Raw genomic sequence first — 25,787 nt, forward strand, 5'->3', positions numbered from 1 at the left:
ACTCAATCCGGGTGGCGGAGGACGAATCTCAGTTGCCTCCGCGTCTGAGACCACCAATCCGCGCATCTTATCACATGGCTTGTTGAGTGTGTTAGCGTGGAGACATAGTGTGTGTGGAGGCTTCACGCTATTCTCCGCGGCATCCACGCACAACTCACCACGCACCCCACCGAGAGCGAGAACCACATTATAGCGACCATGAGGAGGTTATCCCATGTGACTCTACCCTCCCTAGCAACCGAGCCAATTTGGTTGCTTAGGAGATCTGGCTGGAGTCACTCAGCACGCCCTGGATTCAAACTCGTGACTCCAGGTGTGATAGTCAGCGTCAATACTCACTGAACTAACAAGGCCCCCGTTCCTCCTTTTCTTAAAACAAAGTATAGCCACAAGACCTAAACAATATGTGTGTTAGCATGATTTTAGTGTGATAAAATTACTTACTAACCGCATCTGTGTAAAGTTATTGTATTTGTGCAATTTTACAACGCTGTAAACCCCTTAAAACAACATTATGGCTCAAATAATACACAAGTTTTGACAGAAGAATTAATGTAAGTGCCTTAATAAAATTGTGCCTCAATGGAACCTTGATTTTGTCTTTCTTTCTTTCATTTTTAAAGAAAAAGGGAAAAGTCAACATCCATTTTTGTGCTAATCAACATTACGCCACAAATGCTGTCAATTAAGCTTAACTTGCACTGAACTCAGAATATTCCTCTAGGTTCTAGATCTACAGTGGTTGTGCAATGATTCTGGGAAACATGTTGACTTTAAGACCTCTAAGACTACAGTTAGGTAAGCAAACTAGATATAATACTAAAACTCTTGGAATTAAACAAGCTATTAGGACTATTTTGCTCTGTATTCTATGACAGAATGCACTAGACCTGTCTCACCTCAGGGAATGTAATAGCAAACTTGTTATTTAGTCTGTGGCGACGGTTCAGAATCCTTTTCTAATGAGAAATATAGAGAAGATAAACACAATCTAATGTCATTTGAGTGAAAACAGATTTATGGGTGCCAAGTCTCAAATGCTTTGTCTCAAAAACAAATACCCAGCCTTGTTAACAGTGTTGTTATTGTAAAATAACTGTAATCAATCACTGATGAGAATGTTTGACAGATATAAAACAGCTCACACAATAAATTCAACCTCATCCCGGGTCTTCCTACTGTTTGAATGCAATGATTTTGCACAACATGTGGCTCACATACTATGAAGGTTAGTTCAATTTCTATGCCATCAAAATCAAATTAGCCCTTCCCGGAGTGTTTAAAGTCTTCTTGAAAGACTCTACAAAGTTCTCTTAACTTTAGCCGACAAATTCATTCATGTGTTTTGCACGGCTGGAAGCTGGTGGAGCACTTTGAACTTTTTCCAGTCGATCTGGCACCCTCTGGTTTAAGGGCTCGTGTTTGCCTATCGGTGCTGCTCAGGGTTAAGTGCAGCATCTACGGTTCAGCGATTCAATCCATGCCTTTGTGTCTCTCTCAGTCAACGTGCCTGATCTGCGGCCTTCCTGGATCACATCTCAACATCTGTCCTGGAGAGATCAACCCTTCAGATCTGATCATGCAAGCTCGCTAAACTAAAGTAAAACACGCTGGATGTGGAACAGCCTGGCGCGCACATGGAGTTAGCCCAGGACTCCGCTGGGAGCCATAAAAGAGTGCAGAGGGTCTGCTGGTGTTTACGTTTGTCATGCACTTGCATTTTGGTCATTTTTAAGCTTTTAAATACATGCAAGCACATTAAAACAGCAGTGTTTGCGAGTTATGTTCTGAGTTTGCTTTGGTAAGTTCTTTTCAAATACGATGGGGGGATTAACCTCCAAGTCTTTGACGTTTTCTTTCATCCAAAAGCTGGAGGATGTAGCGTTGAAGAAAGATGGACATACTGTATGTCATAACATTCATCAAAATATAGTACTGTTGCACGTTTGGCTGTCGATCATTCAGCTAATGAAATGCTGAAAATACACTGAAGAAAACAACAACAACCATAACGTACGGCAATAAATAGCTTCTACTTAGAACCGAACATATTTATAACATCTTCAGCTTTGCATTAATGTGTACACAAAATATCAGTTATAAGGTGAAGTTAGAGTGATTCATAAAGTAAAAGAATAATTGTGATTTCCTTGAACTTCTTTGTCTTAAGAATCCATAAAATTAAGCTTTTAAGTGCTACAACCTCAAAAGGATCAAGTATGGAACTAAGGATGTGGGAAACACCCAAAAGCCCTCATGCTTGAATAATTTAAGCATGTTTGTTTGGTCAAAAGGAACTTACTCGTGTTATTAAGAATTCATAGAGATTTCAGCTCTTTTTTATATTATAGATGTCATTTTACTGTAATTAGTTTAGTGCACAGATCAAGAAACGGACAGACTCTGTGGATGGAAGGCTCATGGCAGTTATTGAAAAGAAGTGTGGCTATATTGGTCACTGAATGTTTTGAAAGGCCAAAAATGTTATTTAATTTTCATTTTGTGTTGAGAATAAACAATTGAGTTGGGAGAAATTCTTTTTGTAATTTAGTTGCCTAATAATTGTGCACACTTATATATTCCCTTGAGAAAGATAAAACTCACTTTTAATTTGTTTAACATTCAGGTTTGAGGTTCAATAACATTTTGGATTGACTGAGAGCATTGTGTTTGTTCAACAATAAAATGAATCCTGAGGAATACAATTTGCCTAATAACTGTGCATGCAGTGTAAAACATAAAAATTGTACATAAGAACTAATTGCACATGCAAACACAACAATGACTAAAGGTTTGCATAGCATGCAGACATGATTGTAGTAATGAGATTTCACAGAATGTGTCATGTATTTGGCGCCATCTTTAACATTGTGCTTCATGTGGATTATCTAATGATCTGTGCATCTGATTACCTTGTGTGTGGACTCGTTTGAAAGACAATCACCTCCTCTAAGTAATGATATGTGATATTTTATGTTCTGTTTAAGTATCGTGAAGTTATAAGCAAAAATGTGTCATACAAGCAATATCAACATAATTGTCAAAGACATATACTTATCTATTACTCACTATATTTTTGTCTGTGAGTAAAACAAATAGACTGGTTGTATTTTTCTCTTTGAGAGCAACATATGACACATGACTATTTGATCAGTTTGATATTTTTACTGATTGCAATAATATATATATATATGAATGCCATTAAAGGTGTTTATGTGCAGAGTGAATTCACCGTAATGTGCAAAAATGTATGTGTACCGATCGGCTTTTGCTTACACCGTTTATGACCTCACACTGATAAAGGAAAAACCGTTTATGGTGTTTACATGACCACACACATTGTCGTCTTATTAAGCAGTCCCTCCAGGATTTTGCAATCGCAAGAATTCTTGCAAATTCAACCAATATCCGCATATTTTCATATTTTAAATTCCCGCAAATTTTCTGCAAAAGACGTAAATCTGAAAGAATCCCATTGCCTTTCTTCATGTTTGACAGCGGCCAAACAAATGCTTGAAAAGCCTGAAGCAGTCGCAACATATCCAAATGCACAGCTGCCATTGTTTCATCTCCATAGTAACAGTGCTCCACGTTTTGCATTCACTATAAAATCCTTGTCTAAACTTTGGCGGGACCGCAGACAGCACACATACATCACAGCTAGCGTTTAATCTTCATCCTGCATGCTGTGAATGAGACACAAATCCCGCGTTTATACAAAGAATCCCTAACATTCACTTAAAATCCCCATTAGTTGTGTAATAAAATGTGACTAGAATTTGAAGTGCTTAATACAGTAGGTTACGAATCTGAAAATGGCAATATATGCTGAACACTTACAGTATATGATGAAAATAAATGTTCATAAATGTTTTTTTACTGATATAAAAAGGTCACATATATACATATATGTAACATATTTTTGTGAAACACTTGTTTAATTTAAATGTGTAAATAAATGCTCAAATATAGGAACTCTAATTGTATTTGTTCGTATTTGGCCATATATCAGATTTAAATATCAGATAATGTAATATTCAGTTATCGTGCACTACAATATTTACATGTAATTGCATTTGCAATGTAATTAAGACAATTACAAAGGTATATAATGATGATTTGTGAGTTTTCACTGCAAAACAACCCCAAAAAAATGAAATATGAGAAAATTCAGTCATGGTGGGACTGATTGAGCATTATCAAAGTAAGATCATGCATGTAAATGTTCTCAGTGATAATCTGGTTAGATTTGCCTATCTAGAGCATTTTTGGATTGCAAAAAAGCTGCATCCATGCTGTAAAAATGAAAACATACTCGATGCATCATTTGATCCTCCTCAGCTGCCACAAAATAAACCTCGAAGTCTTTGCTATTTCCTTTAATACAAAATCTGGAGGATCTAACTTTAAAGCAAGATGGAAATATGTCATAACATTCGTTCTCACTGACGCAGATGATGGAAATCATTTCTGTGTGTTTGATTTGCCTGGCTTGTGGAAAGAAGTTAATGCCCTCCACATATTAGACCTGGAGCTTTGTTATTTTAATGTAGATTTAACAGCAAACATTGCACTTCTCTGACCCAACATTTCAACAATAACGCTGACATGTTTCAGCACTTGTCCTAGCTAACACGCCAAACGTCCTCAGGCGCCGATAACTCCAAGAGCAGAGAAATATCTTGAATTTAAAACATACTCAATTTGTTACATATCAGGGCTCAACAATAAGGAGTTTTTCACATTTTTACTCGCACTGCCAACACTATAACTGGTTCAATCTCAAAAACAGCAACACAGAATACAGTATTTTATTGGTCAATGATATGACGCTCATTATTTAAGAATACATTACAAATGCATTTCACACAAAACAATGACTTTAGGACCCCTGTTATATTAAACATGTTTGTAATTAAAATATATATATATATAATTTTTTTTTTCCCAGGCTAAAAGTAAAAGGTGTCATGTGGTGTAACTGTACAAAGACAGTAAAAAAACAAACAAAACAAAAAAAGCAGAAATTCTTGAAAAAAAAAAAAAGCGTTGCATGAGTAGCACAAAATAATCTTTTATGATAATAATAATAATAATAATAATAATAATAATAATAATAAAATATGCAGTGACACATTTTTGCCTTAAAAATATTCATAAATAAGTCATTTTGTGTATTCAACATGTATGTTGACATTTTGATGTCATGTGACCATAAATAAATACATAAATAAAACAGAAAGGGCCCCTTTAGACCCTCTTGACTGTGTGTGATGTTTTAAAAAATATCTGATATTTTTGACATTTTTATGAAAAGGCACATTTCATTCAGGTCATATGGAGTAACCCTGAGAAAACATTTTGATATTTGTGACTCAAAAACTCCTGATATTTGTAAAAACACTTATATTGTATTTAAGGTGTAAGTCATAAAACTAGATTTTTATTTTTCTCATTTTTATGTCAGAGAAATGTATATACAGTATGTATTTTGCCCAGCTATTTTTGCAAATGAAATACCTAAAAAAATAAAATTGTAAGTAAACAAATAACATTGTAAATATTTGATACTTGTTTTTTATATACTTTTATTTTTTCAATATTTTTATTTTTACATACTATATATTTTGTTTTTAAATAATTTGTATTTTTTTTACTTACAAAAACATCAAATAAAAAAATACTACAATTTACAAAATACTACAACTAATAATTGATAAGGTTTCTCATTTGCAATATTTGCGAGGCTTAATACATATAATGCACATGTACAAATAGATATAAACTATAATGCAACTCTATATGTCAAATGAAACCTATACATTTTTACATGCACTTTTGTTAGAAAATAATCGCATGCGATGCAAAACATTACTAATTTGCTTGACGCTTACAACAAATGCACTTATATTAACCAGCAAGATAACGTTGCATTGGTGCAATGCTTAAATGAACAGAATTCACTACAACAATGTTCCATCACACCAAACATGAGATATAACCAGACATAAAACCACATTAATGAACCGTCATCATTATTGATGAGCCCTGCACATGCATACGTTTCTCTCGTCTCAATTGCATGTTGAACTTAAATCAGAGAATGTCTAAACCGTTCCCAATCTACCCTCGACCAGACGTAATATATTTAAAATGTTATAACTCCTTAAACTGTGAGTTTGTCAAGGCGGGCCAGGGTTGTCTGAGACAATGTGATGGACAGTGCTTTTAACATCCAGACACAGGATAAACTACGACCCTGGTTATCTTCATCACCACTGAGAGCATGGACACAATCTCGATTTAATGCAGACCGGCAGTGTGTGTGGTTGGATACCAGAATCAAAGAGATCCACAACTAGCCTGTTATGTATATAGTTCCATTGAGAAACATATATGCATGTTTGTTGCCAGTAGAATGGTGTATCACTTCAGGCGATTTGCGAAGGTTACGCACAAATCTCACCTAGAAGAAGAGCTGTGTACCCAGATCTAAAGGAGAAGGTGTACAAGCCACCTGTTTACATGATGCAAATGCATGTTCATACATCATAATTATACAGATTTACACATGAGGTCAGATACACTCGTCTGTAATGACATGTGCTGAATCACTGCCAGATGTGTCTGATGTTCCCGTTTATTTTAGGTGATAAAAACAAATCAAATATTGTACCCCACATAGATGGAAACCGTAAGGAACTTAACGGTTCCAGTTCCAATTCCTCTTAATGATTCTGATTCCTTAACGATTCCATTAACGATTCTTTTAGTACTTTTGAGCAGAAGATCATTTCAGAAATACATTTAATTAAATTTTTGCAAAAGGCGCACACTTTTCAGAAGCATAAATCCAATTCAGTTTCAAAAGAACCAGTTCATCAGAGTCATTCAGGAATCAGACTACACTGGCTGCGCAGTATGTTTCACACTGTGGATTCAAAAGAACCCACTCATAAGAGTCATTTGATTGAGAATCAGACTGCACTGGCCACCCTGTATGTTTTGTGCTGTAGATTCAAAATAATTGGCTCATGAGAGTCATTTGTTCGGGAATCGGACAAGACTGGTGGCGCTGTTTGTTTCATGCTGTACTGTAGATTCAAAAGAACCGGCTCATAAGAGTGATTCATTCAGGAATTGGACTACACTGGCCGCCATGTGTTTTGCGCTGTAGATTCAAAAGGGCCGACTCATAAGAGTCATTCATTCGAGAACCGGACTACACTGTTAGCGCTGTGTGTTTCACACTGTAGATTCAAAAGAACCAGTTCATAAGAGTCATTTGATTGGGAAATGGACTACACCAGCCACCCTGTATGTTTTGTACTGTGCATTCAAAAGAATCAGTTCATAAGAGTCATTTGTTTGGGAACCGGACTACATTGGTAGCACTGTTTATTTCACACTGTAGATTCAAAAGAACTGACTCATAAGAGTCATTTGATTGGGAAATGGACTACACTGGCCACCCTGTATGTTTTGTACTGTGCATTCAAAAGAATCAGATCATAATAGTCATTTGATTGGGAAATGGACTACATTGGTAGCACTGTTTATTTCACACTGTAGATTCAAAAGAACTGACTCATAAGAGTCATTTGATTGGGAAATGGACTACATTGGTAGCACTGTTTATTTCACACTGTTGATTCAAAAGAACTGACTCATAAGAGTCATTTGATTGGGAAATGGACTACATTGGTAGCACTGTTTATTTCACACTGTAGATTCAAAAGAACTGACTCATAAGAGTCAATTGATTGGGAAATGGACTACATTGGTAGCACTGTTTATTTCACACTGTAGATTCAAAAGAACTGACTCATAAGAGTCAATTGATTGGGAAATGGACTACACTGGCCACCCTGTATGTTTTGTACTGTGCATTCAAAAGAATCAGTTCATAAGAGTCATTCGTTTGGGAACCGGACTACATTGGTAGCACTGTTTATTTCACACTGTAGATTCAAAAGAACCGGCTCATAAGAGTCATTTGATTGGGAAATGGACTACACTGGCCACCCTGTATGTTTTGTACTGTGCATTCAAAAGAATCTGTTCATAAGAGTCATTCGTTTGGGAACCAGATTACACTGTTAGCGTTGTGTGTTTCATGCTGTAGATTCAAAAGAACCGGTTCATAAGAGTCATTTGTGCAGGAATCAGACTACACTGGTCTCTCTGTATTCTTCACGCTGTAATTTAGTAGCGGGACAGTGCTGCCACTGAATTGCACAGCAGGAAACACTGACCAAGTACGGCGTTCTGTCTGCAATGACGGATAATTGCATGTTCCGGAATCGAAAGTAATGAAAAGGTCGGTATTATATTTTGCGATAACGACCGGCTGATTATCCTGCCTATTACACGACTACTTAGCAAATGAATAAATAAATGAAAAGGAAATACTGATTTGAGTTGAAACGAGAGGCGTCAAACTAGCACACCTATGAAGGAAAGCAGCTGTCTGGGAGGGACAATGATCAATTATACAGTTTAGCACTCGTTATAGAAGAACATCTGACCCAAGACTTCCAACAGGAAACAAGAGTTCCACATAAAAAAAGTCTAGAAGTTTCTATAAATGCACAAATGAAAAGCACACCCACACACAACCCAAGCGTGTGTGTACATGAGAATGCACATAAATATGCAGCACACATGCACACAGATAGAGAGGAAAATAACAGTAAGTCAGGAGGAGATAAAGAGCGAGATAAATACATGCACTACAGACATTAAATAATACCAATGTCAAATAGACTTCAAACCAGAAAGATATGCACTGTGATGTCATATATCAGGCATTCGGGTGGAGATGGTGCTTTGGTACCTTTGGTTGGAGGTTTGGATGGAGCAGCACGTAACCGTTAGGATCAATTGCAAAATAATATCCATTAGGACCAATCTGGAATAAACAGACAGAAAGAAGAGAAGAGTGAAGACACCTCCACTGAGAGGACCACCGTCAAACACAAATCCCTGCTCAGACCAAACGGTCCTGGTTCCTCTAGATCCAGCGGTTAATCCCTCACTAGTGTGGTACTGTCTAATATCCCCCGGGAGCACCCGCCTGAGCTGTCAATCACCCGCAAGCACTTAGCGTTAATCAAATGTGTCGGTTCATCTGGAAACATTCCTCTGAGCTTAACAGAAAATCACAAGCATTTACAAATCAAATGGAAGTACAAACAGATGCGCTTGTAATGTACGAGTCTTAAGAGTGATCTTACTGTAAGGCGGCGAAACCGCAGAACAATGGAGCATTTATCGTACACAGGCCGTGTAATTTTTATTAAAAGGCTCTCAATGTGTTTGCAAAGAAAACATCTAACAAATGACTTTTGCTTTGTTCTCTTTTACATTGAATTATGGAGCATTCAAAGCATTATTCACCCAAAATCATCATTTACTAACCCTCATGTTGCTCCAAACCCATAAGACTTTCTGTCTTCTGTGGAACGAAAAAGGCGGTATTTTGCAGAATGTCCAGGCACAGCTTTTCACATAGTGAAAGTGGGATTTAGACATGATTTGTCTTTTGGTGAAATTGTCCTTTAACCCTCTTATTGCATTCAGAATCTGCAGACACCTTTTGCATTTGCGGGTCAATTCTGACCCGGTGGAATTCAAGCTGATAAATCACTCATAACCCGATGGTTTTCATCTAAAACTATATTTTAAGGCAATAATAATTTCTTAATTGTCCAGACATGTAAAAAGATTGATATTTTTGGCATGTTAACTGACAAATATAAAAGTTATTAATTAATATGCCATTTTTTTAAAATAATAAAATGTACAAATTCTTCTATATTTCAAAATATTCATTAACTACAGCAAAACCAGTGTGATACATGTGAAGACATCTTTTTTATCAACATTTTTGTGAAATTTTATCTAAATATAACATAATATGCAATTTATATTAACATCTAATGTGAGAATTACTAGTCATTTGAATTAATTTCCTATTACTCATGACTGATCAATAAAACCTGGTGGTCAAAAGTGATGAAACCAACATATTATTTTTAATTAAACTTCATCAAAACAACTTTACAACTCAAGTATACAACATTAATACTTCTTTACTATGTTTTTAAGCAAAATCTATTCTATTAACATGAACTGTTGAATGTTGATGCATCAGATCTCTTTCAAGCCCTGTTTAGGCTGTGTGCATGAACATTTGCTCTCATCACACCTCATTTAGACAGTAATACCGTTGATTTAATTTATTTGTTATTTTTGTTACATCCGTCATGTCTGTTTTGTACAGGAATGTGTGTGTGTGTGTGTGTGTGTGTGTGTGTGTGTGTGTAGGGAGGGGGGGGGAGGGAGTGTGTGGGGAGGGGAGGGGGGAGGGAGTGCGGGGAGGGAGGGGGGGGGGAGGGGGGGTGTGTGAGGGAGTGAAGGTGTGTGCATAGGATGTGTGACAGAGGAAAATGCATACAAGTGAGTATCATGTGTAAAGCCACAATTAAAGCCCGGGTCAAAATTGAACCGCAAATCTAAAAGATGTAGCTTTTTTTTTAAATGGTTATTGAGGGCGTGATGATGCACGGCTGGCACTGAATCAGCTGATCAGACGAGCCGGAGGCACCAGTTCAAGAGAGAGCCGTGCTGCATGTGTGTCTGTTCATTTATGTTTTATGTTGTTTTAAGTTCATTTATATCATTAAAACTTTATGTTGACCGTTCAGCTGATTCCCGCCTCCTCCTTGCCCAATCTTTAACTGTTACAGTTATATCTCAAACAATTTGATTAACCAATCAGGAAAAAATATTTATTATGTGTATTTTGATAGTCTTTACATAGTCCCAAAGTTTGGTCCCCGTACTAAAAACTATGTGGTATTAAAAATTATTATCTACCTCTTCCGGGTCAAAAATGACCCGAACGCAACAGGAGTGTTAAGTTTTGTCAAATTCATTCGTTTTTGTCAATTGTACTCTGACTAAAATGGTATAATTTAAGTCGTCAAAAATATAATTTCTGTAGACGATAATGAGCAAAATCACAAAAACATGTTTCAGACTTCAACCAAATATTACAATATTTTGAAAAATGTTGTATACAGTACTTATAATTATTTAAACATGTATCAAACATATTAAAGATTAATATATTTAATATGGAAGATTGAACAACATGAGAAAACTGTCCTGAAAACCTGAAAATATAAGCATATAATGAATGTACAGACGTATTAGCTACACAATGTTTTAAGCATTTCTAATTCCTAACAATTGCAAAATTCCATCAAATTGAATTGAGTATTCTTATATATATATATATATATATATATATATATATATATATATATATATATATATATATATATATATATATAATTCAATTTGATGGAATTTTGTTATGAAATTGAAATGTGTAAATCTTAAAAATAGGCTAAAATATTTGGTAACACTTTCTATGAAGCCCATATTTATAAATGCATTATACTGAATTCATAATGTCTCATAATACACTATATAATAAGTTATAACTTCTCATAATAATTATAACTACAGTTATAATACATTATAAGAGTTTCCCTATTCATAGTTATACTTTAGAGTATAATGCATTATAACACAAGCAACATCAAGTTATAACACAGCAGAAGTTAATAAAGTTAATGTTATAAGTGCTGTATAGTGTAAACAGTTAAAAGACTTTATGATCATATTATAAGTGCTCTTTGACTGCTTTAAGTTACAAAATCAATATCTTCTTATAAACAGTCATAACATAAACTTATAACATACAATACATTACAAGTCACACTTATATAATGGAAGTTATTTATAAATAAGATGCACAAACATGAAAGTTTATTGAATAGAGTTGAGTATAGAATCAGTTTGATTTTTTTATTGGCTACATGTGTGATCAACATAAATATTTAGAGTTTCTGATCTATTTTAACCTTGTAGCTTTACACGTGTTTTTCATAATATCTCAAAATGTACATTAAATGTGTGTTATTTTGTATTTTGTGCATGTGTAATGTTTATAACTTCCAGCATGACTTGTAATGTCTTATAACCACTTAAAAATATCTTATGTATGTTTATAATAAGACATTACTTTTGTCACTTTACTTAAAGCATACATATTATATACTAGTATATTATAAATATATTCAATACATTATAACTTCGGCAGATAAAATTAAATGTTGCTTGTGTTATAATGCATTATACTCTAAGTATAACTATGAATAGGTAAATATTATAATGTCTTATAATTGTGTTTACAATTATTTATAAGTTATAACATATTATAAGGTGTTTTATGAGACATTACTAATACATTATAAATATGGGCTTCATAGAAAGTGTTACCAAATATTTTTTTGAATATACTTTTTAAAATTGACTTAAATATTGCTTTATTTGAATGTGTGTGTGTGTGTGTGTCTGTGTATGTGTGTGTGTGTTTGAAACTCACGGTGAAGCGAGGCGTCAATCTTTTGATATCATCAAGAGACACGTCCACCCCCATCACTCCTAAAATCAACTGGTTCTGATGCTAGAGAAGACAAAAAGACAAATAGAGTTTCGAGTCAGATACACACAATGAAGTGATATTTACCAAAAAAAACGAAGATTTTTCGAGCCAAAACGAAACCTGGAAAGCATCAAATTCAGTCTGAAATTTCACAATCTGCAATCTGTTGAATCACTGAAAAAACAAAACACCCACCACTAAACAATGTTCAGTGTTGTTTGGTCTTAAACCTGCCCAATACCAAAAATAAATCATATCAAGTCACTTTTAATAGTACATATATACATTGGAGGTTTTCAGACATCCAATAATGCAAAGAAAACAAAGACGAATCTGCCCGATTCCAGCCTTGCTGAAGCACCCCCAGATCATCACCGATCCTCCACCTGGTCATCTAATGGTTAGACAGAGACCTGGAGAGGCCTTCAAGCCACAGTGTCTTGCATCAACTGTGTGGAGGATCGGCAATGATCTGGGGGTGCTTCAGCAAGGCTGTAATTGGGCAGATTCCTCTTTGTGAAGGAAACAAGGTTATCCTGGAAGAAAACTTGCTTCCTTCTGGTCTGACAATGTTCCCCAAACTCTGAGGATTGGTTATTCCAGCAGGACAATGCTCCATGCCACACAGCCAGGGCAATCAAGGTGTGGATGGAGGACCACCGGATCAAAACACTGTCATGGGCAGACCGATCTCCAGACCTGAACCCCATTGAAAGCCAAGCTGCTTGAATTTTTGAGCCAGGAGTGGCATAAAGTCACCCAACAGCAATGTGAAAGACTGGTAGAGAGCATGCCAAGTTGCATGTATACAATATGTCCACCATGACACCACAGGTGAAAATCTACCTTTGGCAACAGTTTTGACAAATGCAACTCTGCTGCAGATTGTCACGTAGAGTGTCACATCTGGTGTAAGATTAAACGTGTCATATGTGACCTGACGTATCTTCATCCATACTGGAAACAGATATTAACCTTACCAGAGAACTCCGTGACGCAGTCAGTGAGCGGAAACTAACAAAAGACTCCAAAGGGTCAAACAACTTGACGCACAAACAGCGTATGGATCCTTTGACCCCAGACTAGGAAAGTTTGGGATAAGATATCATACAATATTTATTTTCCACATCTGTTACAATCAAAGTGTTTTCCCAAGAAGGCTACTGTCCGCACGGTTCATGCATTCAAGAGATTATGATATTTACACATTTTACGTCAGTTGTAGTAACTTTGACCCCTTTTAAAGTGACAAAAATAGCACTCAGTTCCAAACACAGAGTTATTAATAGAGCAACGGGTCTGTTAATGACACATGTGGTGTACTGCACCCTGTCCATTGATTCATATCAATTATTTTTTGGAGGCGTCAGTTGAACCTTTGCTGTCAAAGATCTTGCATTCAATAGATAATGCACAAATACATTCTGAAATGTTAAATGTATAATTTTATTTATGATCAGTTACATTTATGAAATTTTTACATTTATATATTAAGGACCTATAATTATACATTCAAATTTATAAATGACTCTTATGAACCGGTTCTTTTGAATCTACTGTACAGTGTGAAACAAACAGCATGACCAGTGTAGTCCGATTTCCAAACAAACAACTCATATGAACTGGTTCATTTGAATCTACAGCGTGAAACACACACCATGACCCTTGTAGTCCGATTCCTGAACAAATGACTCTTAAGAACCGGTTCGTTGAATCTACAGCATCAAACTGAGCATGACCAGTGTAGTCAGATTCCGGAACAAATGACTCTTATGAACCGGGTCTTTTGAATCTACAGCGTGAAACACACAGCATGACCAGTGAAGCCCAATTCCTGACAAATGACTCTTATGAACCGGTTCTTTTGAATCTACAGCGTGAAACACACAGCACAACCATGTATTCAGATTCCTGACAAATGACTCTTATGAACCGGTTCTTTTAAATCTACAGCGTGAAACACACAGCACAACCATGTATTCAGATTCCTGACAAATGACTCTTATGAACCGGTTCTTTTGAATCTACAGCGTGAAACACACAGCACGACCATGTAGTCAGATTCCGGAACAAATGACTCTTATGAACCGGTTCTTTTGAATCTACAACGTGAAACACACAGCATGACCAGTGAAGCCCGATTCCTGACAAATGACTCTTATGAACCGGTTCTTTTGAATCTACAGCGTGAAACACACAGCACAACCATGTATTCAGATTCCTGACAAATGACTCTTATGAACCGGTTCTTTTAAATCTACAGCGTGAAACACACAGCACAACTGTGTAGTCAGATTCCTGACAAATGACTCTTATGAACCGGTTCTTTTGAATCTACAGTGTGAAACACAAAGCATGACCAGTGAAGCCTGATTCCCAAACAAATGACTCTTATGAACTTGTTCTTTTGAATCTACAGCATGAAACATACACCATGACTCTTGTAGTCTGATTCCCGAACAAATGACTCTTATGAACCGGTTCTTTTGAATCTACAGCGTGAACCTCACAGCATGACCAATGAAGCCCGATTCCCAAACAAATGACTCTTATGAACCGGTACTTTTGAATCTACAGCGTCAAACACAGAGCTTGAACAGTGTAGTCAGATTCCCGAACAAATGACTCTTATGAACCGGTTCTTTTGAATCTACAGCGTGAAACACACAGCACAACCGTGTAGTCAGATTCCTGACAAATGACTCTTATGAACCAGTTCTTTTGAATCTACAGCGTGAAACACACAGCACAACCGTGTAGTCAGATTCCTGACAAATGACTCTTATGAACCGGTTCTTTTAAATCTACAGCGTGAAACACACAGCACAACCATGTAGTCTGATTCCTGACAAATGAATCTTATGAACCGGTTCTTTTTAGTGAATCAAAAAGAGAAGTTGCTAAATGAATCTCACTGACCTGGAAGTTATGAATTTCGTCATGTCCAAGTCGAAATGAAGCAATCATTTACACAATCACAACTCTTACTGTGTTATATGTTATGCATACGTTGTATTTAAGCACATTTTTTGTTTGTTTAGAAATTAGTATTTATTAAATATGGATACAGTCGGTCCACTTAATCGATTTCATTTATGGCTCTTAAAAATCATTGAAAAGTCATTAAAAATCTGTGTAAATGCCTATTGCAAGAATTGTTTTAATTGTTGTTTTTTTTATCCCAGATTTTCAGTGTGATTTTGAACTTTTGTGCCCCACTGTATTTGGTTTTATATATTCAAGGCTTATAATTATATATCTGCATTAACATTTACTGTATATAACATTTCTACAGTAATTTCTTATGATTATCCTGACTATTACAGCTGGAAAATCAAATAAATGATGGGCTGACCTGGTTCTGAGATCCGCCATCTTTGGTCTTGTTGAACACTGGCAGCGTCCCGGTGATGACCAGGCCCAGCTCCTGAGGTCAGCGAGAGGTCAGTGTAAGAGAGCAGAAAAGTAAAGCGCTCGTGTTAAACAGATCAAATCTGCAGTCACTTTAGAATGATCTTGTCAATGATGTCTCCTGAATAAGGTCATTACCAGGGCATCCAGATACACATTGGTCCATTGCACCTGTTTAGCATCTGCAAGGACCATCGGTCGGCCCAAAACATCGAGATATTCCTAAACAAAAGCAAACAAAACAAGGAATGTAAATGTGGGTCATTCTTGTACCTTCACATATCATTAGACACTATACTAGAATTCAATCAGAAATACTCTGTGCAGACCTGTGTGTTTATACGAATGGCTCCAATGGAAGGAATTTCATAGAAATATCCTGGAAAACATAACATAGAAGGTATAGTTGTGTTTTTATGCAATCTACTAATGAACCTTCAAAGGACTGTAATACAACAGTGCTCTTCCACCACTAGAGGGCAGACACACACAGTGATAGTTACCTTTATTAGCACAAGCCATCCACTTTATTGGCCCTGTGTCATAGTTGTGTTGACCCACAGAGAATGTGAACACACGCACCTGCATGCAAACAACATAGTCACTTTCGGCATAATAACATAATAACATAATAACATACCAGTGCAGACAATGAGTTGTTGGTGTTATTTAATGCTGTGTATTTAAGGGATAATGTGCAGTCAGATGGTCATTGATGAATAAGGTTGTCGGAGATGAAAAAAAAAATCTATCAACAAGAAATGTAGTTTAAAATATGTCAAGTTTACAGAAATGTAATATCTGTGTCCATGTTGGATTCATACATTTATAGGATTATCTACAAAATAAATAAATAAATATTGACCAAATATTAATATATATTTGCATATATATATATATATACATATATATATATATATATATACACAGTGGTGTGAAAAAGTGTTTGCCCCCTTCCTGATTTCTTATTTTTTTGCATGTTTGTCACACTTAAATGTTTCAGATCATCAAACAAGTTTAAATATTAGTCAAAGATAACACAAGTAAACACAAAATGCAGTTTTTAAATGAAGGTTGTTATTATTAAGGGAAAACAAAATCCAAACCTACATGGCCCTGTGTGAAAAAATGTTTGCCCCACCTGTTAAAACATAACTTAACTGTGGTTTATCACACCTGAGTTCAATTTCTCTAGCCACACCCAGGCCTGATTACTGTCACACCTGTTCTCAATCAAGAAATCACTTAAATAGGACCTGCCTGACAAAGTGAAGTAGACCAAAAGATCTTCAAAAGCTAGATCATCATGCCGAGATCCAAAGAAATTCAGGAACAAATGAGAAAGAAAGTAATTGAGATCTATCAGTCTGGAAAAGGTTATAAAGCCATTTCTAAAGCTTTGGGACTCCAGAGAACCACAGTGAGAGCCATTATCCACAAATGGCGAAAACATGGAACAGTGGTGAACCTTCCCAGGAGTGGCCGGCCGACCAAAATTACCCCAAGAGCACAGCGACGACTCATCCAAGAGGTCACAAAAGACCCCACAACAACATCCAAAGAACTGCAGGCCTCACTTGCCTCAGTTAATGTCAGTGTTCATGACTCCACCATAAGAAAGAGACTGGGCAAAAATGGCCTGCATGGCAGAGTTCCAAGACGAAAACCACTGCTGAGCAAAAAGAACATTAAGGCTCGTCTCATTTTTGCCAGAAAACATCTTGATGATCCCCAAGACTTTTGGGAAAATACTCTGTGGACTGACGAGACAAAAGTTGAACATTTTGGAAGGTGTGTGTCCCATTACATCTGGCGTAAAAGTAACACCGCATTTCAGAAAAGGAACATCATACCAACAGTAAAATATGGTGGTGGTAGTGTGATGGTCTGGGGCTGTTTTGCTGCTTCAGGACCTGGAAGACTTGCTGTGATAAATGGAACCATGAATTCTGCTGTCTACCAAAAAATCCTGAAGGAGAATGTCCGGCCATCTGTTCGTGACCTCAAGCTGAAGCGAACTTGGGTTCTGCAGCAGGACAATGATCCAAAACACACCAGCAAGTCCACCTCTGAATGGCTGAAGAAAAACAAAATGAAGACTTTGGAGTGGCCTAGTCAAAGTCCTGACCTGAATCCTATTGAGATGCTGTGGCATGACCTTAAAAAGGCAGTTCATGCTCGAAAAACCCTCCAATGTGGCTGAATTACAACAATTCTGCAAAGATGAGTGGGCCAAAATTCCTCCACAGCGCTGTAAAAGACTCATTGCAAGTTATTGCAAACACTTGATTGCAGTTGTTGCTGCTAAGGGTGGCCCAACCAGTTATTAGGTTTAGGGGGCAATCACTTTTTCACACAGGGCCATGTAGGTTTGGATTTTGTTCTCCCTTAACACTTTTTCACACCACTGTGTATATATATATAAATGCACTTTGCTTGAATTTAATTAATAAATAAAATCCTCACTATACATTTTTCACAACTGTCTAAAACTTTTGCACAAAGTAGTGTAACCTTTAAGTAAAGAGTATTAAAATACTTTCCTTGCTCTATGAATGCACTCGAGTGTACACAACTTAATCATTCATTTAAAAAAAAATTACCAATATCATGAAATTTGCCTAGGGTTACTCTATTTGACCTGATCAAAATGTTCCTTTTTCATATAAATGTCAAAATATCTGATTTGACCAAATACGTCACACACAGTCATGAGGGTCTAAAGGGGTCCTCAGGGGTCCTCAGGGGTCTTTATTTATTTATTTATTTATTTATTTGTGTCACATAACAACCAGATGGCTACCTGTATGTTGTTTACACCACATGACTTTGATCTGGTGGCCAAAACTTTTTTTTCCAAATATTAATAATGTTTTATTTATTTTTGAATTTTTCAAAGGTTTAAAGTTTAAAAAAAAAAAATTAAAAAAAAGTACTCTGAAGAAAGTACAACAAAATAAAAGACTTTGGATTTAGAAAACATGTTCATCATATTAGAGGTGCATTCAAGTAATTGTTTTGTGTGAATTGCATTTTTAACATTTACATTTTCCAAAATATTAATAATATATTATGTATGTAATATATATATATATATATAAATGTTTCATGTATTTATAATAATTTTAAATAATTATAAAAGATTATAATTGTCAGCAAACTAGTTGTTCCAACATTTCTTCTTCTCTTTTTTTACCTTTTTTCTTCTTTTTTTAATTTTTTTTTTAATTTTTATTTTTTTTAATGAATTACAGCTTTTAATAAGATCTTAATTTTGTTTTTGAGTCTATAGACAGTTCCATACACCAATTGTTTTTTTCTTTAAATCTAAAAAAAAAAAAAAAAAAATACAAAAAAAATAATAATAATAATTAAAAAAAATATGTATATATATACAGAATATAAGTAAAAAATAAATAAAATAAAGTACTCTGGAGACAGTACAACAAAATAAAAGTCTTACTAAAAGTCATTATATATAATGACTTTGGATTTAGAAAACATGTTCATCATAGTAGAGGTGCATTCAAGTAACTGTTTTGTGTGAATTGCATTTTCAAAGTATTTATAAATAACTTAATCAATCCAGAAAAAAATAAATAAAAATAAATGCATAATGTCATTGTCCCAAATAAAACCTAACAGGGTGATCCACATCAAGGTCTTACATTACTGCTTATTATATAGTTACTTAACAAATAATAAAAAAATAAATGGACATGAAATGTTGATTTAAATTGAAATAATTTCATTATATGGGAAGAAAGAGACCGGAGTCTCCAGTTTCACACACCTTCTTGTCAATATTGTATCTTTTGAAGATCTCCTCTGCTCTCTCCTCTCCTCCATCAGTAAACAGCATTATGATCTTGTTGCAGTTTGCTCTGGAGTTGTTTGTCTGAAATGTGTATGGGCAGACCACAATCATGTAATTACACAGTATGACCAGCAGATGTCAGCAGCACACAACATCAGTGACACCACTGTAAACATGATGTTTATCAGCACCCCAGTTAACAAATCATGAGTAATGCTGCAAAATATTGATTTGTGATACATAAAAACTGCAGTATGTAATGTCTGAGCCATTAGCGGTAATGCAACGGAAATGCAAAAACTCCCCCACTGGTTCAGACAAAATTGTTAAACCAGAAACTGCTCAGACAAAAGATTATATTTGCATTTGGTGCCGCTAGTGGTGCAGAAAGGATACACTTTTAAATATTTTAAAAAAGCAGCAAAATCATACATTTGAGAGCTGTTCGAATGCAAACTCAAAGCCTTTGGTGTAGTTGGTGATGCCCTTGGCCATAATGTTCTGCACAGCATCTTTCAAGATCTTCTTATTGCGAACGTTAGCTTGGACCAGGTGGTCGAAACATGCAGTGTTGTTCACTTTTGTGTTGAACTGAAAAAGAGAGAGTGAGAGAGAAATAAAGACAAAAGATTCAAAGTTGTTAATTAACAACAAGGCTTTTCAGAATCATAATAGACTGTGTGAACTGAAAGACGAGTGAGTAGCTGACATGAAATAAAAATCCTTTGTTTCATAGTTAATGTATTATGCATCACAAATACACACAAATAAATAACATTTAAATTGTTTTTGCATCATTTGGTAAAATTACAGCTTGATTGGAAATGACGCCTAATAAAAAAAGTGATATTTATCTTGATTTGTCTTTGTTTTGTGTCATATTTTCATCTCAAGCATGTTCTTCACTGACACTAACTTTTGAAAAAACTTTATAAGGGACAAAATTGTCTGATGTGGTGGAAATGACAGTCTTAATTTTTGACAAATTGTTGAAATCATTTTCACACGGAATATTAGCACCTTTGAAAAATGAACCCTTTAAGCTCTGAAGGTGTTTTTAAAGATTTCCTGTTTCAGTGGCATACCCAAAATTAAAGGCTAATAAAAAAATTTAAAAAACGAGGGTCAAGTGTTTGGTATCATTGTAAAGAAATATTTTCAACTTTTTTAATGATATAGATTATGATACATTCTGAAACTCTCAGCCTAAGAAACTGCTGAAAAAAAATCACAAAAAAACAAATTATAATTTTTCCTATTTGACATTATATATCTATGGGTGTGAATAAGACTCCAAAATAGCTGCTTTTGTTTTGTTCCCAATCATGTCAACTGTATCTGAGAAAATGTTTGTGTTGATATGACAAAGCAATCAAAAGTTATAACATTACAAAAATTATTTATCATAGTGTCCAAAAACATCTCCAAACAAATAAAACATAATAATTGTACATAAGAACTAATTACACATGCAAACACAACAATGACTAAAGGTTTGCATAGCATGCAGACATGATTTTAGTAATGAGATTTCACAGAATGAGTTTCATTCTGTGTCATTTGAGTCATCATTGAGTCTGTGTCATGTATTTGGCGCCATCTCCTGGTGGCCATATGTAACATTGTGCTTCATGTGGATTATCTAATGATCTATACATCAGATTACCTTGTGTGTGGACTCGTTTGAAAGATAATCACCTCCTCTAAGTAATGATATGTGATATTTAATGTTGCGCATTATAAGTTATAAGCGAAAACGCAGCAAATACTCAACACCAACACAATTGTCAAAGACATATACTCAGCTATTACTCTCTATATTTATGTCTGAGTAAAACAAATAATCAGGTTGTATTCTACTCTTTTAGAGCTTTCCAGCAACATATGACACATGACTATTTGATGAGTTTGATGTTTTTACTGATTGCAATAATATGTACAGTGCAATTTGTTTATAAATGATCAAAACAGAACATTTCTGATTAATCTGCAAATTTCAAAGCACTTGTTCAGTTTTGGTCATAATGTCTACATGCATTGGAAAGTAGAGCTTCTAAGCTTTCAAACGATACCTATTTTGTGTTGGTCAAGACTGTAATTTTAATTTTTAATTTTTAAGCCCATCCAAGCTTAAAGGGTTTTCACAAATAGGACTATTAAAAATGATGGCCAAACCAAGATTAAAACACGATTGAAAGATTTAACAGAAATTACAGTTACAGGACCAAACGTTTTCTTTTTGACATTCATATACATTTTAACCAATAATCCATGGACACATTATGCACCAACTATCCATATACAGGTGTCCGAACCACTGCAGGCGTTTCTGTGCATAAACGTTTGTGTTGTGGTGTATAGTGATGATGATGATGATGACAATGATGATGATAATTTGAGCTGACAAGATGGATACCCTTACAAGTTTCTAATTTTCTGTTCAGACAGGCCTCCCTGTGTTCTGTCACTTATTGAGGCGGACTTCAAAGCTGAAGTGTTTGTGTGTCCGTGTATGTGTGTGTGTCTGTGTGTGTTTGTAGAGAGAGAGAGAGTGAGAGATCAAGAACTATAAAATAATGAAGGAGGAAAAAGAAAGAAGAAGAGAGAAAAATAGAAGGGGAAAGACACTATGGACGGGTGGCCTTGTTAATGGTTCCTACAATCCCAATAATGGGACTAAAGTCAGCATGACTAACAGATGCAGCACTATTATAGCTAATGAGCAAATATGTGCACGCTCATGCAAAAATTAAAATGATTACTATAACACTCCAGATCTCCCCGAGGACATGAAAAAGCACATGATGCATTTCCTTCGGCATATGATTCGATTCATGTTAAAGCTGTGAAAGTTCTAAACAGATGCAACTTTTTATCGGCAGATACTGACGATTAAAACGAGCCCAAATACAATGCGATATGATGCGTAGATCTTAAAATAATCTTGGAGATAATGCGACCTCAGATATCATTTTAATCATCTTGTGGAGGGTCTCTGCGGACCAATCCCAACGTGTCATTACATTTTTGGAAAGAAATGAAGTCATACTGGTCTGGAACAATATTAAGGTGAGTGAACAATGACAGAACTTTCCTTTTTGGGTGAACTATCCCTTTAATTCATGTGACAGAATAAATCCTCTGAGGACTGAATTTATTGCCGGATGCAGAGAGAGACGTCCACGTCAATAGGAGCCGTGCGCCAGTCATTGATGTAATTGTGGGATCAGGTGTCTGTGCTCTGTTGAATGAGCAGGATGTCACACTGGCTGCTGAATGAACCGATGAGTCACGCTTCGATTAGTTGCTCCAACATTGACTGAATATTTAATTAATGCTCTATCGCCACGGAGACCCCTTGACTCATGGTTCTCAGCATACGGCGGGTTATAAATAGAGGAAAAATACACACTGATGATACACAGACCTCAACACACACCAGACACTTTAGCATAGACAGCTTTGCTCATTATAATGGGAGCGCTCCAGTTTTGTTGCATCGCTCAACAAATTGGGTTAGCAGTTGGGTCCCTTTAAAACAGCTTTTCCAGACATGAAGGGTTAAAATAATAAAATAAAATAACTAAATAAATAAAATGTATTTAAATGTCTATAAATACATATTATAGTAAATTAGAGAGTTCCTGTAGCTCAACTGGTACAGCATGGTGCTAGCAACACCAAGATCATGGGTTTGATTTCCAGGGAACACATAAACTGATGCAACGTGTTCCTTAAATGCACTGTAAATCACTTTGGATAAATTTATAGATGCATAAATAAATGCATAAACTGTACATTATATATATATATATATATATATATATATATATATATATATATATATATATATAAATGATTATAACTTGGAGGATTAAATGATTTTCATAAAGATTTTTTTTATTTTTTATAAATAAATATTATAATAAATAAACAGTATATATATATATATATATATATATATATATATATATATATATATATATATATATATATATATATATATAGTATAGATATAGAATGAGCATGGCACTAGCAACACCAAGATCATGGATTAAATTCCAGGGAACATATAAAATGTTACAATGTATTCCTTGAACACACTGTAAATTCGCTTTTGATAAATTCATAGATGACTAAATAAATGCATAAAATGTAAGAAAAATAAATAAAAAAATAAAAATAATATTTATCTAAATGTTTATAAATAAATGATTTTCATAAAATGTCAATTTTTCTAAATAAATATTAGAATAAATAAATAGTATTTATTTAAATGTTTATAAATAAATATTAAATATGTATTAAAAGTTTATCAATAAATATTATAATAAATAAACAATATTTATTTAAATGTCTATACATAAATATTATCATACAAATAAACAGGAATTAATTTAAATGTTTATAAATACATATCATAATAAATATTTTTATTTAAATGTTTATGAAAACCCTAATTTATAAAGTGATAATGTGAAGTGAGGAGGTGACACGTTTCCTGCATAAAATCTACCCCCTAAAACCAGAGTAACATCAAGGGATCAAATTAAACCTGTAATCTCCTGTTCACATATCAAATTCCACCCCACAGACGAGTCAATATAAATGATGGATTGGCTAATATCCTTGAACAATTCAGTGGCGGTTGCCACGGCAGGCATATTCTGTGGCTTTAATGAGCGTCAATAACCTTGATCCAATATTTGCTTTGATAAATATCCTATCAAATATTTATTTGAACCTTGACTAGCATTAGAGACACTTTAGCTGACAAAATAAGAGGAAGACTACATTTTTTCATAGTATGCCATGCATTTGTTTCGCCTTCAGTATACAGTAAATGTCACATTTGCATGGATATGCACCATCTAGAGGCTTATGACAGTGATAGGCTGACTGTGGCATTATCAATGTGCCAATGAGAAAAACAAAAACGTTTATTTGTATCTCCTGCCTTCATTGAGCCATAAAAATTTATTGGATGATACATCATAACTAGGGGTGAAAATATTTGCTCTGAAAATAATTCTATATTGATTCTATATTAAACAATGCAATGCATCATGAAATCTGATATTTGGTCACAATTTGATTGTATTAGTCTGGTATGATTCATTATTATTTTCAAAAATATGTTGAAGACACAATTGTACTATAAATGAAGGGACAATTTACACCATACAAAGCAAAAAACAAAAGCCTTAATATTTTCATCTTTCAGCGTAATTTGTAGAAGTGTAAAACAATATACAAAAATGAACTGAATTTGCATCTCACAATTTCCTTCACCCTCAAATGGCTTTTTTAAATAGATTGAAGATATATGAAAACTATTACGTTTGTGCTTTTGTGATAAGAGTCTTGGTGGGTGTCAGAGGCGCCGGAACCGGACGACCCTGACACCTTCGGCTGACATAAAAATATGAGCATTCTGGCGCACGCATTAAAAGTAGTATAGTGTGGGAATTGACTGAATAGGAATGACTATCCCTGCTGCTTCAAACGCTCCACCATCATTCCGGTCCCCAAAAAGACCAAATCACAGGACTTAATGTCTACAGACCTGTCGCTCTCAAGTCTGTGGTCATGAAGTCGTTTGAGAGACTGGTGTTGGCCCACCTGTCAATATGGGACTGCATTATATCCTGCAACACCTCGACAGACCTGGGACTTATGCAAGGATCCTATTTGTAGACTTCAGCTCAGCCTTCAATACCATCATGCCATGATCTTCTCTCAACCAAACTGACTCAGGAGAAATCCCCCTGCACCATCCTGAACAGCACTGTGGCAGCAGTGGAGTCATTCAGGTTCCTGGGCTCTACCATCTCTCAGGACCTGAAGCAGGACACCCACATAGACATCATTGTGAGGAAGGCTCAGCAGAGGTTGTACTTCCTTCACTAGCTGAAGAAGTTCAACCTGCCACATGAGCTGCTGACATAGTTCTGCTCGGCAGTCATTGAGTCTGTCCTGTGTACATCTATAACTGTCTGGTTTGGTTCAGCCATGAAAACAGACAGAAGGAAACTTCAA

General features: G+C 35.2%; 1 protein-coding gene across 1 annotated transcript in view; it reads right to left on the reverse strand.

Annotated features, from left to right (window-relative positions):
- LOC127455820 (voltage-dependent calcium channel subunit alpha-2/delta-1-like) overlaps window positions 1–25,787 on the reverse strand; it is a 169,673-nt gene that overhangs the window by 64,360 nt on the left and 79,526 nt on the right. Inside the window, exons 11-19 of the mRNA XM_051723975.1 lie at window positions 20,181–20,339; window positions 19,725–19,829; window positions 16,435–16,513; window positions 16,261–16,310; window positions 16,070–16,153; window positions 15,876–15,947; window positions 12,461–12,535; window positions 8,837–8,911; window positions 900–959 (exon numbers count right to left, since the gene is read on the reverse strand). Coding sequence (XP_051579935.1) covers window positions 900–959; window positions 8,837–8,911; window positions 12,461–12,535; window positions 15,876–15,947; window positions 16,070–16,153; window positions 16,261–16,310; window positions 16,435–16,513; window positions 19,725–19,829; window positions 20,181–20,339 — 759 coding nt within the window. The remainder of the gene's footprint in view (window positions 1–899; window positions 960–8,836; window positions 8,912–12,460; window positions 12,536–15,875; window positions 15,948–16,069; window positions 16,154–16,260; window positions 16,311–16,434; window positions 16,514–19,724; window positions 19,830–20,180; window positions 20,340–25,787) is intronic.

The sequence above is a fragment of the Myxocyprinus asiaticus genome, chromosome 18 (assembly GCF_019703515.2).
Source record: "Myxocyprinus asiaticus isolate MX2 ecotype Aquarium Trade chromosome 18, UBuf_Myxa_2, whole genome shotgun sequence".
NCBI classification, from domain to species: Eukaryota; Metazoa; Chordata; class Actinopteri; order Cypriniformes; family Catostomidae; genus Myxocyprinus; species Myxocyprinus asiaticus.